The sequence below is a fragment of the Calypte anna genome, chromosome 2 (assembly GCF_003957555.1).
Source record: "Calypte anna isolate BGI_N300 chromosome 2, bCalAnn1_v1.p, whole genome shotgun sequence".
Taxonomy (NCBI): Eukaryota; Metazoa; Chordata; class Aves; order Apodiformes; family Trochilidae; genus Calypte; species Calypte anna.
The window spans coordinates 133,932,419-133,950,598 of NC_044245.1; the positions used below are offsets into that span (position 1 = coordinate 133,932,419).

An 18,180-nucleotide genomic window follows, 5' to 3' on the forward strand; every position below is an offset into this window, starting at 1 on the left:
TTTCATGTTTTTTAATTTGTGCTCATTGCCCATTAGCCAGCAACTGTAGGTGCTCTACGTGGTGAAAGCCTCAGAGATTTTCCCATTAATTTGAACAGAGCAAAATTTTAATGCCTGAATTCTTAATGAGTTCTTGAAATATAACCCACAGCAGTTCTACTGCACTGTAATAGAAAATGTTACTATTTAGCCGGACTCAGTAATAGATGGCCAGGTGCTTTATCAGCAATGGAAAAGAGTTACTTTTTTTACCTATCCCACTGCTATCTGGACTGGTAATTCCTGAGCCATGCAGTGAGTGACAGCCAGGCAGTCTTCACAAGGTTTGGGAGCTAACCCTAACCATGGCTCCCCTTTGGTCTCCTTGCATGCAGTGGTACTTATACTTGTATTCTGCAGGCTCCTGAAGGTGCAAAAGGGACAAGACTATCTTAATGTTTTCTATTAAGTCTTAGTAATTTCATGTGAAACTTAAGCAATACCATGGGCTCTTAAGAGACAGCCTTAACAGTACCCTCAGATCATTTTTCATTAAGTAAACTGTCCCAAGTGTGTCCATGGCACCAAAAGCAAGGAAGTAAAGTAAAATTTTGCCAGGAATGCTCAACACATTATCAGGTGCCCTTATCAAATTATGATGCTCCCAGGCATTTAAATTTAAGTACATTGCTGTGTTACTTTGAACATGCAAGACTTAAAAGTTACTGACATGATCCCTGCCCAAGATTTCCTTCTTTATCTGAATCTTTGGAAGTCTAGCAGTGTTTTGCAGCATGTAGATCCAGATTTTGGATCCCTGCACTAAGCATTCTCATGGAAGTAAAAAAATTATATGAGAGAGGCTGCCAAAGAAAGCAAAACAGTTCCCACTATTCTCAAGAAGATGCACACATGAGCTGCAAGAATTCAGAATGAGATCTTTGCAGAAAGAGTACACCAAGACTGTGAATATGTAGAAGTATTTATGCTCTTGTTTATTCAATTACAGAAACTGCAGGGTTCAGCATCTTGATAGAAAACTAACACTAGTGTTACTTAAACATTATGTGCCTTTTCGTGAGGGCATTTTCTGCCACACATTTTTTCACTGCTTTTAATATTGTATAAATGAATCACATCCAAAGAAGGAACATCTTTTAAAATCTTGAAATTGGAAGGCTTGTAACCTTCTCCTGGAGTGGATGTTGCATATCTTCTTTAATGTTCCTGCCTTCTCCATCCTTTCCTGGGAGAGCAGGCACAGATTTGAAGCCAAATTCACCTGTAACACTGCTGTAATTTGGTTTTAATGCAAAATAAAAACTCCTACTGACTATCCCAAATGAATAAATTTTTCAGAGGTTTAGCTAGATGCAGTGATAATGCATTGCAGGGTTAAGTATAGTTCACTATGCAAACAACATAAATTATGAATGATACCCTAATCTAGTTTGTTAATACTTCAAGAGGTGAAGATGACTTAGATCCATATAACAATGCCTGAGGCTGTTGAGGAAAAAAAATGCTATGCTGTATTTCATACTTTTGAAGTATAGAAAAGACAGATGAAGTGATGTTGCTGTAGCAGCAGAAATGCATTGGAGCTTGGGAACAGGCTAGGAACATCTCAGGGTTCATTCTCAGTGCTATCCCACTCTGAGATTTCCTGAATTATCTAAATATTTGTGTGAGTGTTACTTCTGAGATTCAGCTTGTTCCAAGAAAACAATCCTGGAAACAGATAAATTTTCATCAAAATGGCAGGCATTTTGAAGGTGCATGCTGACTGATGTACTTGCCTACAAAAATGTATCACAGGACACAGTCTGTAAAATATAGTGGTAGGTTGGATTTTTGTGTCTCGTGTCTGGCTCCTACTATGTAGTTGTTATCAGAAGACATTTCAGATAAGTATGAAGTGGAGATTATCTCCATAAATCACTAAGGGCTTTTGGTAGAGAGAAAGACATTATGCACAACTCCTTTTGAGCTCTAGTTTGTGGCATCCAGCTGTTATGTAGAATGAGGTTACCCACAACAAGGACAAACTGCTGTTAGTCGCCTCCTACATCCCACTTCCCTTCTACTGCTCTCTCTCACTCCCTGTGGATTTTGCTACATAAGGATGCCTCCTCCTTGCACAGGGGCCACATCTTCCCTACTGAGTCACCAGAAATTTATGAACAAGTAGGTCATGTGGAAGAGACTGGGTCCACCTGAAGCCAAGAGATAGCAATAGGAGAAAACTACATGTACCCCTGTGGCCAACAGTGAGGAACATGAACTGCAGCTGTCCTCCTGGAGTTCTCTCCACTTCAGTAATGTCACTCACCTTTGTCAGCTCTCATAATGACTACAGTGTGGGTTTTGACAAATTTCACTAAAAAAAGTGTGAGATACTTGGCAGGAGGAACTCTGCAAATCAGACCTGCTTCCTGTTCTGAGAATTTTGATGGATCTTAGGAGCAATATGCTTGAAGTCTGGATGCAAGTTTTCCAACCTTATAGATCAATCAGTGCAGTGGTACCCACAGCTAGAGGATATCTCACTTAAAAGAATACTGAATCTTCAGTACTAAGTCTCTTCAAAGTCTTGAAATAATACTATCAAGTAAAATGAAGATGGCTTCTGACTACTACTGCAAAAGGCTAATAACTTGATACTATAAGTCAATTTAAGTGTAAGAATAATAAAAAATGAAGCAACTTGCTGAAACATGGGCATAACTATTTTCCATGTGTATATGACTCTTCAGTAGGAAAAAACTTTCAGAATTCAGAATTCACATGTTGCTAAGCTATGTCCATATTCACATACAAAAATGTTCTGGTAGCCATGCCTGCACATATGAATGTCAAATACCATACTCACTACTTCTGCCTGCATTAGATTCCTTGCTTCTAAGGGAACGGAAAACAAACCCTGAAAAAATATTATCAATCACCCATTATGCAGAGCACTGGGAAACTGGGAACACTCAAATATCACAGTGCTATGAAACAAGCTGAAGAACTTGCAGGGATAGCGGTAAGTCAGATTTAATCAGCCTTTTCAGTGACTTGTAAATCTGAGCTGGCTCCTCATGAAAGTATCTAAATTGCTTCCAGAGGTAAGATGATTCTGGAAAGAGTATAGTCAGGAGGTACCTGAGCTCATAAACCATGCCACTTCTGAAGCTGACTCTATACAGGGTCAAAACACTCTCTGTCTCCATGATTAATTAAATAACAGCACAAATACCCTGACCATTGGTGATCAAGAGCTGCCTGTGCACGAATCAGAGAAGTATTTTATATCTATTCATCAAAATTACAGCAGCCAGTGACAGACCAGGATATTTACTGTTGGATGTGTGCCAAAGAGATGCTTATTTAGCTGGTGGTCTGAGGTGGCCCCTTAGCCTGAGGCAATGGGAGACATGCTCTTGATTCAGCCAGTGTAGTACAGATCTGCATCTGCCTAACTCCCACACCCTGCCTGCCTCTTATCTTGCCTTGGGTTGATGTGTTGTATCCCCAGAGCTATCACAGCCTGGCAGCATGAACTGTAGTCACGATCCAGCAATAAATCTAGTAACATCAGAAGACTACATTTCTTTGCTTTGATACTAAAAGTCATTTATCTTTGGCCAGTGAAATATGCGTGCAATTACCAAGAAACAGAATTAAATCCATTTCAGTTGTTATTTGATATCATCATAGAGCCTCACAAAAGAAAGTGAAGATGTCAATTGTATTTCCATGAGAAAGGTAATACCAATAGTGTTTTCAGGTCTTGCAGATGGCTCCACAGAAAGAACCCAACTATTTTTTTAATTTACTATCAGCATTAGTAGTACCTGAGGCAGCACAACACAATGTATGTAGACACTTGCAGATGTACTAGTCAATTAAGAAGTGTAATTAACGAAATGCAATTAACTATACTATACTCACCAGGCTTCACAAGGCTTGACTTTGTCTCCTTCTTATATCGAGCCAGCTGTGGGTTTCCTTCGCTCATTGTCCCTGGACTGAATTTCTTCCTGGAGAAGTCTCCATCACTACCAGTGCAAAAACTGATGGGACTGTTTCCAGCATCAGAAGGAGTCTTAACTGGAGAGACAGACTGGCTACTGGGGCAGCCAGTATCATCTGAAGAAAAAAGGGAACCAATAAATAAGTGAACACAAGCACATTAAATGAAAAAAAAAAAAAGGTGTTTGGACTACGCCTGTTTACAGACAGTTAACTGAAATGCACAACCTTGTCTCTGGAACCTGGTGAGAAGCTATTGGTTTCTCCCATTTTGTGAAAATCTTGAATACCTCATGGTAGGCTAAAAATGCAAGTGCTTGTTTCCCTGTGTCTGACAAAATACAAGATCAGGGTCTACATAATGCAAACTCATATCTAAGGTAAATTCTTTTGACTTAGCTAGGTTAGGGAATACTATGGCATGAAAAAAGATGCAAGAGTGGTTTGTGTAGTACACACCAGATGAAAAGCAAGTATGGGCCACATGCTCTGTTTCAAACTATGTTCCTATCTAAACAACAAGGGAATAAATAACCTAATCCCCATATACACACAGTCAGGATTTTCATTTAACTGTAATTTATTAAAAATTCTCAAAATTATTTTTCCATTTAAAGCAACCATGATCACAGAGCTCTTCCATTCTTGACAAATGGCTGTGAAATACCTGATTCTGAAAAGGGTGTGTTACAGACAGAATGTTTTCTTAAAGTTAAATTCCTCTGAGAACAAACCAGTGCTCCATGGCATCAGCAGCTACCTGAGGAATAGATTAGTGTCCCTGACCTCCAGGAATACACACACTCCAGCTCTTAACAATTAAATGCAAAGCAAGAAATCTGAGTCCAGATGAAATCCACATATCAAACATCCCCTTCATCTAATCACGTCTCCTGTAATCTCAAGTAATCACAGCTCTCCTAAAAGTCATTGTTGTTTTAGAGATACACAACAAAACAAAACAGACAACAGACACTGGGGAGCCTTGAATATTTACTGTCCTGGAGAAATGTAATTTTTCTTTCCCAGAACAAAATGAAAGCTGCCATCTTATGCAGTTGCACTCTGCTCCTGGTGCATCACCTTTACCTAACATCAAACTCAAAGAAGTACCTGCAACTGAGCCAAATCATTTACATGACCATAATGCAATTACCACTTCCCCCCTGCTTGTAATTCAGGTCAAGCCTGAGCTTGCAATGAGCTTTGCATGGACATGTTTAAAAAGTGAGTATATGAGTGTACATTCATGAGGCAAAAGGTGCACCCTATAACTATCTAACCCTCTCCCTGCCTACCCCACCTCCTCAGGAAAGGGAAGTTTTTCCTATTAACTATTGCTCCTTCAGTACAGTAAAACAACCTCATCCTTTCATATGAACCAGTTTTCCTTCATGCCTGGCCAGTTACCCTGCCCTCACCCATTTGTTCCCATGTTTTGCTTCTCACTTCTCTGCATCCTGCCTCCAATGCTGAACAAGGTACCTATAGGTGCTGACATCCAATGCATGCTATGTATATTAGCATGGAACAGCAGTCAGCAGCCTGAGGTGTTGCTGTCCAGGCCTCTGCAGACTGCCAGAAATTATGCCAGGCCATGGGAGCATCCCAGCCCACTGCCAGAATTAACCTTCTGAGGCACAAAAGGCAGTAATGGTGCAAAGCACTGAACCCAGCTTAATCACATTTGATTCCTTCAAACCAGCTCAACTAATCCTGCAAGCACCTCCTTTTGCTGCTGCCTTCTGCAACTCAGAATTAGTTCCTAGAAAAATAACGGGAAGGAGAAGACTGCTAAGAAGGTTTTCAGCCCATTCCCACATTCACCCTGGCTAAAGCAGAATTGCTTCAAACATGAGGGGCACAAAGGATCTATGGCACAAGTCTTAAGGGAAGTGGTTCAGGGATTTAAGGTTGTTCAGTCTGGAGAAAAGGAGGCTCATCTTATTGTTCTCTACAACTATCTTAAAGGAGATTTTAGCAATGTGAGTGGTGGTCTCTTCTCACAAGTTACAAGTGATAGGATAAGAGGAAATGGCTCAGGATGTGCTAGGAGAGGTTTAGTTTGGATAGCAGAAAAAAAAGAAATTTTTGATGGGCATCCAAAACAAGCTGCCCAGGCAAGTGATTGAGACCCCATCCCTGGAGGTATTTAAAAGCTGTGTAGATGTGGGGCTTAGGGACATGGTTTAGTAGTGGTCTTGGCAGTGCTGGGTTCATGGTTGGGATTGATGATCATAAAGGTCTTTTCCAACTAAAATGTTTCTATGATTCTATGGCTTTAGTTTAGTTTTTATTCTTTGCATTCTCATCAACATCACAATATAACTCAAAAAGAGAAGAGAGAAGGAAGCAATTTCCTCCCAGATCAGAACCCATCTCCTTCTCTCCAGAGTTCAGAGTCCCTTCTGCAGACTGGATGAATGCTGCCTACAGGACAGTGGATGTGCACAGCTGAGAAATTCTGAACTGCATTTAGGCAGTTCCTCTAGATATGGCTGAAATGTTTTCTCTTTAGAAGCACACAAACATTTATAATCAAATATATTCAGAAAAAATGCAGGTTCGTGCAGTTTATTTTTTAGGACCTGTGCACTTAGATGCTTCACTGTGTGCCACTGTTTTCAAAACTTTATGTTTAAAAGAAAAATACAAGAAATTATTTAAATTTTCTACTAATAAAATCACTGCAATAGCTGCAGAGGTTCTGCAGACCTCACAGGTGTGTCTTGTATATGAGACTTCACATATAAGTAACTCCCAAAGCTATCACAGAATCATAGAATACGATAAAGTTAGAGGACCATCAAGTCCAAATTCCAGCTCCTTGCATGACTGCCCAAAACTAAACTGCATGACTAAGAACATTGTGCTGTTGTTCCTTAAAACTCTGAAAGGCCTGGTGCTGTGATCACTTCTCTGGGGAGCCTATTCCAGTGACCAGCCATCCTCATAATGAAGAAATCTATAGGGATGCTACCTGAAAGAACCTCAGAAGCTTAAAGAAGGTTAAAACCTTTTTAAAAAATGAAAGAACTAAACTCCAGTGTTGAGAATTAGGGCATTAAAAAAAACAATTGTATAAACTAACTAACTAACTAACTAATAAAGAAATACAGTGCTAAAGAAAGCACATAAAAATACCGTATAAAAATAATTTATTTTAATTACCACTCCCCCCATCATTGCCTCTGACACCACACTGGTGACACTGTATGGTCAGATTATATCTATCTACATATTCTCATTCCACCCATAAGGACTTTCTTTTTCATTGCAACTTGGCATTTATTAAAAGCACAAATGAACTTGGCACAAAGAACAATAGCTCTTCTCTAATCATACACTTACGACAGAAATAAGCAGGTAAGCATTCCCACTCCAGCTAAAGTAAATCAATCATTGTATTCTTATTGTACTCTGTCTCCTTTGATTTTTTTGTTATTTTTCATATAATGTATAACTTTTCCTTCTACCTATTATTAGCCATAAATGTCAACAAAATCATAAAGTTTCCAAATCTAGGGCAAGGTGCAGAGAAACATTTTTCTGTGTCAGCTTACTGCAGTGCTTTTTGAAGAATGAAAATGCTTACTATCACAGAAGGAACTGCTACATGCAAAATGCCTGTGCTCACCACCAAAGGCAAGCAAATTTCTCTTTTACACTGGGGGTTGCACCTCCCACCAGACTTGCAACTCACTGCTCTGGCACAAGGAAAAATCCTGGTGAGCACTGAGGTGCTTAGCTGCTCAATGAAAGCCAGATTCCTGCACTTCCCTGCTACTGAACCCTTAAAAGGCTATTCAGTCATATTTAATACTGCAAATGAAACCCCTGCAGAAGAGCAGAAGATCCTCCCACGGACCCTGACCATGCACTGATCTGATGCCCCTCTGTCCCACAGCCTGACCAGCCAGCCAGCCCACTGCCACGGTGAGCACCTCTGCTCCTTATCCATAAAAGGAGGATATGACTGTGGCACTGTGGGTTCACTATTTCCCACAGACCTGTAGGCTCCCCCAAAATCCCACTGACAACTCAGATGGAAGGAGGTGAAAATGTTTACCTGCCCAGAAATGGGTCAAGATAAGGAATTTATCTCCATAGTAGGCTAAGGAGTAACAGGAGCAGATGAGCTCACAGTGGGATTCACTTTCTGCTGAAGAGATGATGTGAGTGTAATTCTCAGCAAGGTCAGTTAAGGATTCTGTCCTGTCACTTGGCAAGAGTTTTGTCCCACTAAGGATTTCAGGTCCAGACTTCTCAGGAATATAGATAGACCTGATTTATCTTCTTAGACACATGAGCATCAGGAAGACAGTAGAGAGGAAGCTGGCAAATACTCCTGTTCAAGTCCATACTTCTGATCTTGCCTTATTATTTACTTGCACAAGAAGAAAAAGCCACATGACTTGCATTGCTTTCCTAGCAATATTCATGGTGTCTTTTCTCACAGTGGCCTCCTAAGAGCATTCTGGGAGTACACTTTCCCTTTGAACATCAGCTGGATTTCATCACTGAAGCTCTGTGCAACCACTCTCCCAGATCAGATACGCTTGCCAAGTTTCAAAGCCAAGCATAGTGTCTCCTCAAACAAACAATCAAGGAAATTGCTCAGAGCACTCTGACATTTGTGTGTGCTGACTGAATTTCAAATAGTAAAGTCGAAGTATAAACAACAGTGTTAATAACACTCTAGCAACTGACAAAAATATTGTTCTTACAGACTTTAGGGACCTATGGTGTGACTTGGTAATTTTCTCTGATTTTCTGGGCACAGAGACTTTACAAGTTTCACTAGAATATGCCTTAAAGACTTCTTCAGAAAAATACTGTTTTGTCCTGAAGAGTTCAAAAAATACTGAATTTACAACCTCCTTATATAACATATAAATAATTAATCATGCTTTTGATGAGGAACCACTGACTTATTTTTACCCTTGCTCCTAACTGTCAGATCAAGTTATTAACTCTTGAGTCTGAACTGCCTCACCTGATCCCTTGTCTGCTGTCCCACTTTCATCTTCTCTAAGGCTCTCTTGATCAATGTTCAGGCTGAATAAACTCTGTATTTCCACTAGGAAATGTGAATTCCATAATTAAATGTGGGCCTGTAATGAACTTTACCAGTTCAGTGTACCAAGGCAAAAACTGTTTCCAGACTTTTCCTAATGCTTCCTACAGATGCTGTTCATCATGATTTGTCAGTCTGGATGGCCATGGCTCTGCCATGATGGCACACCATGAGCTGGCTATTTACTACTGATGGTGAACCAGCAAGGGTATTTTAGAACTTCTCAGAATATCATCCCAATCTGCTTGCCTGTTCCACATTTTTTGACCCCCTATGTGTAGTGTAACAAGGCAACCAGGTGCCTCTAATTGCCAGGGAGTGGGCATGAGCTTGTGTTAAGCCCACCTGTGCCTAATTAGGGTGGGCCCCCACTGCGCATGAGCAGGACCAGGGGGCCAATAAAAGGGAGGGGGAGGCTTGAGTGGTGCAGCTGGTCAAGCTGCAGTATTGCAATGCTGGGGCCCTGGGTTTGAGACTCCTCAGAACCTCAACCTGAGGGCAATGAGCGCTAGTGGTGCAATGAAGGTAATACAGTGCTCCACGAGCGACTGGCCTCTCTGCAAAGCGTGCTCAGGACTGAGCTGAGCTTGTGTCTCAGGACTCACCTTTTATTGGTGGGGGCCCACCCTAATTAGGCACAGGTGGGCTTAACACAAGCTCATGCCCACTCCCTGGCAATTAGGGCCACCTGGTTGTCTTGTTACACTACACCTATATGTTGCTCTTGTTTTCATGACTACTCTTGTAGCACAGGGATATTTTATTCATTAATGAAAGTTGCTGACACAACACATAGCTTCCACCTGCTAGGGGGTCTTTCTGTTTTAAATGCAGGAAAAGAGGCTTCTTGGGAGGATGAATCAGAATGACAGCCCAATTTAGGCTTCTCCCACTGTCCCCCTACTCTAAGTTAATGTCTCATAAAGATCTCATAACTTTCCATTGAGCAGCAGCACCACCACACTGACTTGGGCATCTTAACCAGTGAGGTGTCTGGGGCTCACCACCCAGCAAGGAAACATTGCTAATAGGAGATTCACAATTATATTTCTGGAAAAAGGACTACCGTAAAAGAAGCAGGATGAAATATAGTTATAAAAAAGTGAGTACTACACATGGAAGCACAGAGGTGGAGCATATTCACATGGACACCACCAGGCTTTCAATAGGTAAGAGTTCTCCCACCTCATCACGACACTGGATGACCCTTTGGAGGCACCCTCCCCCACACAGCAATGATTTAGGAAGTGCATCTTTGTCCTTAAGGTAAGAAGTGTGAATATTCTCCTTGGCTTCTATTTGTAGTAAAGCATTTCATTTCTACACCATCCATTTCATAAGGTGATTTTATGCACTCAAGGAGATGAGGTATTTGTTACAAACATGTCATCTGCAAAACTGCAAAATCACAGACCATTGGAAAAAAAAATAATTTCACTAAAAGTGGAGTCCTAAAAATGCTACTAGGTTTGGTCCTTCTCACCAGTCCTAAAATTATTTTGCAGCTAGTTTTAAGACCTGTTTGGGCTGGTATTTAATAAAATTTATCAGAATACCATGTGTTTGTGAGGCAAGTGTTTTACCAGAAGTCAAGGACAATAAAACAGAGCAGTAGAGCAACCAAAACTATACCCGTCAGGAAAAGTAAGGAGGTTTATTTCACAAGGCCTACTTATATAAAATCCTGCTAAGTAAATTAATTCTACATTTAATCTTCGTGTCTCTGCAGACAGAACTTGAATTAACCATGCCCCATTTTCCCTGTGACTGTAAGCAGGCTAGCAGCTCTGCCTCTCCCAGAGGTCACCTAGAGAGGCTGTGCAAACTCCTGCCCTTGAAGGTTTTTCTAGACTCCAGATAGAAAAAGCTATAACTGATGTGATGTCGTGCTGCAAGCACTTCTGCTTTAAAAAAGTCTGGATGCAAGATCTGCAGAGGTTCCGCAGTTCTACATGCTGGGATCATTTTTTCAGCTATTCCACAGTTGGGGACTTTGTTGGTTTTCCTTGTCCAACTTTCAAGGTAAAACTATTGAACTTATTGTCCTAGTCATATTATCGAATCCGGAAGTGAAGTAAGTAAAATCAAGACTAAAGCTCTTCAATTCCTTCTGATTGCTCCTGAGGTTCTTATCATTAATATATGGGCAACTTTTATACCTGCTCCTCACCAGCTCTTCTGACCTTGCTTCTATCACATGCAGAGGCTGAACACTATTCGCAGAACCACAGTTACAGAATTACCTTGGTTGGAGAAGACCTTCACCATCATCCAACCATTAACCTAACACTGACAAGACCTTAACTAAGCCACATCCCTAAGTACTATGTCTATATGACTCTTAAATACCTCCAGGGATGGTGACTCCACCACCACCCTGGGCAGCCTGTTCCAGTGTCTGATAACCCTTTCAGTGAAGAAATTCTGCCTAACATCCAATCTAAACCTCCCCTGGTGCAACTCAAGCCCATCACCTCTTGTCCTGTCAGTTGTAACTTCATCGAACAGACCAATCCCCCCCTTCAAGGAAGTTGTAAAGAGTGACAGGGTCTCCCCTCTGCCTCCTTGTCTCTAGGCTAAACAACTCCAGCTCTTTCAGCTGCACCTTGTAAGATGTGTACTCCAAACTCTTCATTAGCTTTGTTGCCCTTCTTGGACATGCTTTAGTAGCTCTAGCTGTCCAAAATGTTCACTAAATAAAATTTCAGATGGAAGATGCCCACTGGATTTGGCAAAAAGTCCTCCCTGTTTATTCACAGCATGGCATAAATGGTGACTGAGTCAGGTTGTGTAGAAGAGGAGAGAGGGAGATGAAAAGAAAATGGACTGACCCAGTTCTAGAGCTTGGACATTTTTTACTATGTAGTTTTTCCCACAGGTGTGTACTTAAAGGCAGCAGCTCTTGACTTTTGATGGAACAATAAATACATTAGACTGAAGCAGCAAATTTTAATTGACTGGCAGAAAATTATACTTCCACCTATCTTCCTTCTATTTTAACATTTCACTGATAAGCTGGATCGATGTGAGTTCTGGGAAACCATCTCAGAAAACGACTGTATAATTATGGCTTACTGGCTTTGTCATTAAATTTATAGCACTACTAATGGTATTAGTATTACAGAACAAAGCATCAAGGCTTGCTAGTGAAAATACCAGTAAAAATAGTACTGTTACTATGAGAGCACTGTGGCTAGGAATAGCACAGCTACTAGAGTTTTGATATCACATCACAGATAACATTTGGATGCATCATTTAAGATGACAAAGGACCAAGAATTGATTTGAAAAACTTAAAGACAAATTTTAACTAAAGGTAAGGAGCAAAAAGAGTCTGAGAAAGAGACAAAGAGTAGTCTTGGTTTTCAGTAGTTTTTTTTATAGCAGTTTAGTAGACCTCGCTAACCTTTCCATTAGCTACAAGTGGAACCATCTGTGATTTGTCTGGTGGGAAAGCCTTGACTGCATCCAGGATAAGAAATATTACCCATTTAATATTTACATTATGTGTAATTCTTGTTTTTATAAAGATGGGTTTCTCTGTGTGTGTTTTTATGTGTTTAATTCCATCATGCAGCAAAAGAAGAAATTATAATATGCTATCCAGTTCTGAAGGTACCATTTCTGGAAATAAAAATCTTCAATAGACCACACATAGAAATTTGTACCTGTTCTTCAAATGGTAATGCAAGCCTGACTGGTACTTAGCATCATCACAGGACTTACTCAACATATTTGGTGATACACATAGGTAAAAACACTGTTCCAAAATTTCAAACATGTATATTAACCCTATGAATGTAGGGTTAAAACATGTAATACTGAACAGGGTTAACACATGTCATATAGAACTTCTTTAAAAATATCAAGATTTTCTCTTCAAAAGAAGTCAAAGATTTCTGATTGAAGGTTCATTTCTACTACAAGTTGTGGTATTTTTCAATTTGCATGGCACATTCAACTCAGTAGAAAATTGGATTAGAAACACTTGAAAAAAAAAGTATTAGATTATGCAGTGGTGGCAAAGAAAATGCATAACATAGCTTAGAAATCAGTCTGTAGTACACAGCAAGCTGCAACAAACAGAGCAGTTGAAAGGGTGAGGTACTGACTGTTCTTAGGACACTGTCCAAAATGTGCCAGAGAGAATGAGAACTCTGCAACTGACCTCAGGAGGCTCTGGGTCAGGCTTTAAAGGTTCACAGTGCTGACAGACCCACAATAAAGTGACAAAAAACATTTAAAAGGTCAAGTATTTTGTGGGTCCAGATGTTGTTGTGTGGCACAGGAACAAAAGGATCGTTACTTAGGAAGAGGGAACAAATAGTCAGGCTGAAAGAGAAGCAAGCAAAAGCCAAAAACTGAGGAACAGACAGGCTTTACTCTAATACTTAGGCACTTTCCTCATTTCCATGTTTGGAACACATCTCTGCCCAGCAGAAACAGAACTGGTGGTTAACAACATGAAGCAACAATAAATTACAGCACATAAGCTGCCTCAGCAGGAAATTCTCCAGGGAAGCAGCAGTGAGAAAAGGAAACATGTCCCCTTGCTGCTCTTATACAAAGGTCATACCTGCATTTTTGAAAGCAGGTTTTGTTTCAACATTCTTGTAAACTAGTATCACAGTGATTGCTGAAGTGCCTTGAAGAGTGCTGCAAAAGAATGTGCTGGAGAAGACCTCCATTTCAGAAGTCTGGAAAAATGGCAAAAGGACTGTGGAAAAACAGAGCATAAAGGACTGCAGGAAAGAGAAGCTAACTTGCAATATCCTGCACTTGAGCACATTTAAGCATAGCTCTTCGATTCAGTGACTCATACTAAAAAAAACAACAAATAAACGATTAAGGAACTATTTAACCAAAATATTTCTTCCTATAACAAGAAACAAAAAGAATGGGATAGCTCACCGTTTCCATAACAATACATTTGTATATACATACATATACACACACAAGTAGTAGAATCACAGAATAATAGAATGGCTAGGGTTGGAAGTGACCTTAAAGATCATCTAGTTCCAACCCCCTTGCATGGGCAGGGGCACCTCTCACTAGACCAGGTTGCTCAAGATCCCATCCAACCTGGCCTTGAACACTTCCAGGGAGGAAGGAGCCACAACCTTCTTGGGCAGCCTGTTCCAGTGTCTCACCATTCTTTAAGTTTTAAACCATTTCCCCTTGTCCTCTCACTACACACCCATGTAAAAAGCCCTACCTCAGCTTTCTTGTAGGTCCCCTTCAGATATTGAAAGGCTGTTGTAAGGTCACCTGGGAGCCTCCTCTTCTCCAGGCTGAACAACCCCAAATTCTTCAGCCTGTCTTCATAGAGGAGGTGCTTCATCCCTCTAATCATTTAGTGGCCCTTCTCTGGCCATGTGCCAGGAGCTCTGTGTCCTCATGATGGGGCACACAGAAGTGGACACAGTACTGCAGGTGGGGTCTTACAAAGGCAGAGTAGAGAAGGAGAATCCCCTCCCTGAACAGGCTGTGCTTCTTTGGATGCAGCCCAGGACATGTTTGGGCTGCATCACAAATTGAGCTCCAAGCACACATTGAGGTTCTGGTCCACAACCACCCCCAGCTCCTTCTCCTGAGGGCTGTCCACAATCTCTTCCCCTCCAAACCTGTATTTGTGCATGAGATTGCCTTGATCCAGGTGCAGGACTTTAACAGAGGTGATTGCTTTCAGTAATCTGTACTAATCCTGTCCTCAATATTTTGATTTGTTAAAAATACTGCAAAATTGTCTTCCCCTATCTCCTCTATTCAGAAACATATATTTAAGTACACACACATTAAGTGTAGCCTCTAAGGCTATCTGGCTCACAATACAACCTACCTCAATGCTCAAGTGAAGAAATTATTTACTGGGGTGCATGCAAGAAGGTGAAGCTTTCTGTCCAGAAACACTAGTAGAACACTTCTCTTCTTGTCTGTGGCTAGCAATAGGAGGTCATGCATTCACATGGACTTCAACAAGCCTTCCTAAGGCCTACAAGCTTTTTTTTTGACCTATGCATTCTGAATTCAGGCCCAACATCCATCAAGAGCTGAGCAGTGTCAAATAAATGGGGAGTTCAAGGAACAGGAGCAAGTGAGCAGGAAGCAGTAATGCAGAGGTTCCTGTTGCAGCTCTTTGGTGGGTTTACACACAGCTACGGTGCCAGAGCACATTGTGCCATGCATGTGAATATTAAAAAAAAATCTTCATACCAGAAAATAACAAGTTATGAAATAAGCATTTAACTCAAATCTTAAAATGCAAAAGAAATAGCAAAAAAAGGAGCCTGAGATTTTCTGAAAACTCTGCTGCAATGAGTCACAACCATTCATGTGCAGGGACAGTGCTGTTTTTCAGTGGCCTGTGGTACTGTGCAGACTGAGGCCAGAGGAACTGATTACTATGGGCATAAAGCAGCTCCTGGGGATGAAACAGATTATTAAATGCACAAATGGTTCCCTCAAAGCTGCACCTGAGGGAACAAAGTGCTGCTGCATTACCTGCAGAACACCAAGCAGCTGGCTTCTGAAGCGAGGCTGAAGGAAAGCCTGGGCATCATTATAAAGGTAGTACCTAACAAGTCCTCTTCATAAGGAGGAATTAAAAGCTGAGCTACTCAGAGGCAGGAACTAGAAAAAGAGTATATCCCAAACTAACATTGTTAACAAGAGAAGATAACCAGTCTGTTACTGAGCTTAGCACATCCATGCTGCCTTCAATCCAATATGCAACTGGCTTGGTATTCAAAGGACATGTAGTCAAAAGCCAAGGATAACGCCCCGCCCTAAGGATCATATTTCTTGTAAGGCAAACACGAACTGGAACTACCAAGGGCAGCCCAGCAGCAGCTCAGCCACAGACTGGTGTGTGGATGATTTGTTTGCAATGTTTAAAATCACCTTCTCCCCCTGACTGACAAGGTGAGTGTGCAGAGCCACCTCAAAGCCAAGTGCAACTTATGAGGAAAACATACATGAGACGGGGAAGTGCTCAGTAGCAGCAGAGCCAGATGAAGCTGCTGCGGGAGTGCTTTTTCATCAATTGACATCATAGGAGTTGTGTGGCTGACATCCAAGCCAGAGGAGAGCAGCGGCTCCGTATCGAATGACAAACAGAACCCCAGATGCTGAGGTTTTAAGGAGGGATTGCACGGAGTGAGTGCTGATAAAAAGGCTCAGCTTGGCTACACAACATCTAGACAGCATCCATGTTCACTGAGCAGAAAGGGAGAAGATTAAAAATACATTTTGTCAGGAATACCACAGATAAAATATTTACAGCCTGTGTTTCATATGGACTTAAAAGCAAAACTGTCACAAAGTCAGTTTCAAATAACTGGCCAACACAATCAAGTTAAGTCTCTGATCCAGTCACAAAAGACAAAGAGGAAGATGACTATGTACATTTAAAACTTATCTCAGCCAGGACTAACAACTTATTGAAAAACAACTGAGCATTAAAATGAAGTGTCTCTTGTCTGTTGCCAAATAGTGTTTTTTGCTGTTGCTACCATGCCTACAGCACCACCACAATTCCCAAAGGTTCCTCCTACCTAAACCAACACTGACAATACCTAGAAGATTCTGCTGCTCTCATTTAGAGATAAAGAACTCCAAGGCTTTATTTATGCATTGGGACCAATGAAGACACCCACCAAAAATATACAACTTCAGAAGCTCTGGCAAATCAAGAAGGAAATGCATATTAAACTGGATTAGGAAATACCAGGTTAAAAAGAAAGGTACTGAGCAGAACCACTTGGTGTCAATAACACAGGAAAATGGAGAGCAACTTGTCAAGAGAAAGCTAAAGAGGAAAGCCATTAATCCAGAGGCCAATTTATGCTATTTGCTGCTTATCAAGAACCTTTTTGAATTTAATGCTCCAACTAATTACAAAAAAGGCGTTCATCCAAATACTCATGCGTTTTTTCATACTGCCATCACACTGTCATTTATCATATTATTCATCTGCTCATCTCTTCCAGATTTATTACTTTCTAATTTTAATTACAATTTCTGCACATGCCACTTTTCAATTAAGATGGTAAGTGCCTAGCAAAGCATCAGGAGAGGCAGGTTAGGGACTGTGGTCCCTGCACTCCCCTCTCCACACAATTCCTTGCCAACTCCTTCCCAGAAACAGGAACCAGCACCCACCTGCTGCTGACGAGGAATTTCAATCTAAAATTGACATGCCAAGATAAGGAAGGATCATCAGGTGAAGACAGGGAAGAGGTATCAGAGAATGAGGAAAGCAAGCCACTGACTTGTCATCATGGTGAAAAATCCATTGAGCCTATCAATAGCAAAGCCACAGACTGGGATGGAGGACAGTGCCTCTGCTGGTCCTGGGCACCATAAGGTTTGATGACTTGGAGCAGTCAAACTGGCTAGTGCATACCTGGATGGGTGCTGCAGGCAGCCTGAGAAGCACAAAAAGCTCTCAGCATGGGGAAAAAAACCAAATTAAATCAACACAGCATTCATGAAAGAGTGAAAGATGAATATAAGAAATAAAAATATGACCAGTTGCACTTAAGAGGCAAGTTAAGAGATGCTTCACATTCCTCAATATGTCTGTGAAAGGTGCCTTAAAACTGTCAAAGCATGAGATCAGACACACCCAGAGTAAATTCAAAACTCTGCTGGGAGTCAATACAGTGCAGTGGGACAGCAAGGGTGTCCCACTTTGTCACTCTGTGTTATGTAGATCTGAAGGACATGATACAAAAGCAAAAGGTACCATAAAAAAGAATGTCATTAACCAGGATGAGAGGCTTTTCAACAAAGAGGGGACAAAAATCAGGCTTAAAAGCAGCCATTTTGAGAGATCGTAAAAATAATGTACTTCTAGAAATCTTCAGAAGACTTTACTTCTTTGTAACAGACAAACTCAAGCAGACAAGGTAGAGGGATTCAAAAGGCCTGGGAAAAAGGCTTCAGCATTCCTAAAATACTATGCTGTTTGTTTAACACTCTGCATTATTCATTAAACAATAAATGAATAGATCATTCCACTGAGTCTGAATTGCAAAATCTATCCAAGCTAAGAAGGAAATGGTAGCTTCAAACATGGATATTGTATTTCTAATCTAGGAAAA

At 40.9% G+C, this 18,180-nt stretch overlaps 1 protein-coding gene across 2 annotated transcripts in view; it reads right to left on the reverse strand.

Annotated features, from left to right (window-relative positions):
- SYBU (syntabulin) overlaps nt 1-18,180 on the reverse strand; it is a 41,706-nt gene that overhangs the window by 21,574 nt on the left and 1,952 nt on the right. Inside the window, exon 3 of one of the 2 annotated variants that reach the window (XM_030444935.1) lies at nt 3,916-4,113. The exons of the other annotated variant lie outside the window; for it this stretch is intronic. Within the exon in view, the coding sequence (XP_030300795.1) occupies nt 3,916-4,113 (198 nt within the window). The remainder of the gene's footprint in view (nt 1-3,915; nt 4,114-18,180) is intronic. 2 annotated transcript variants of the gene reach the window in all.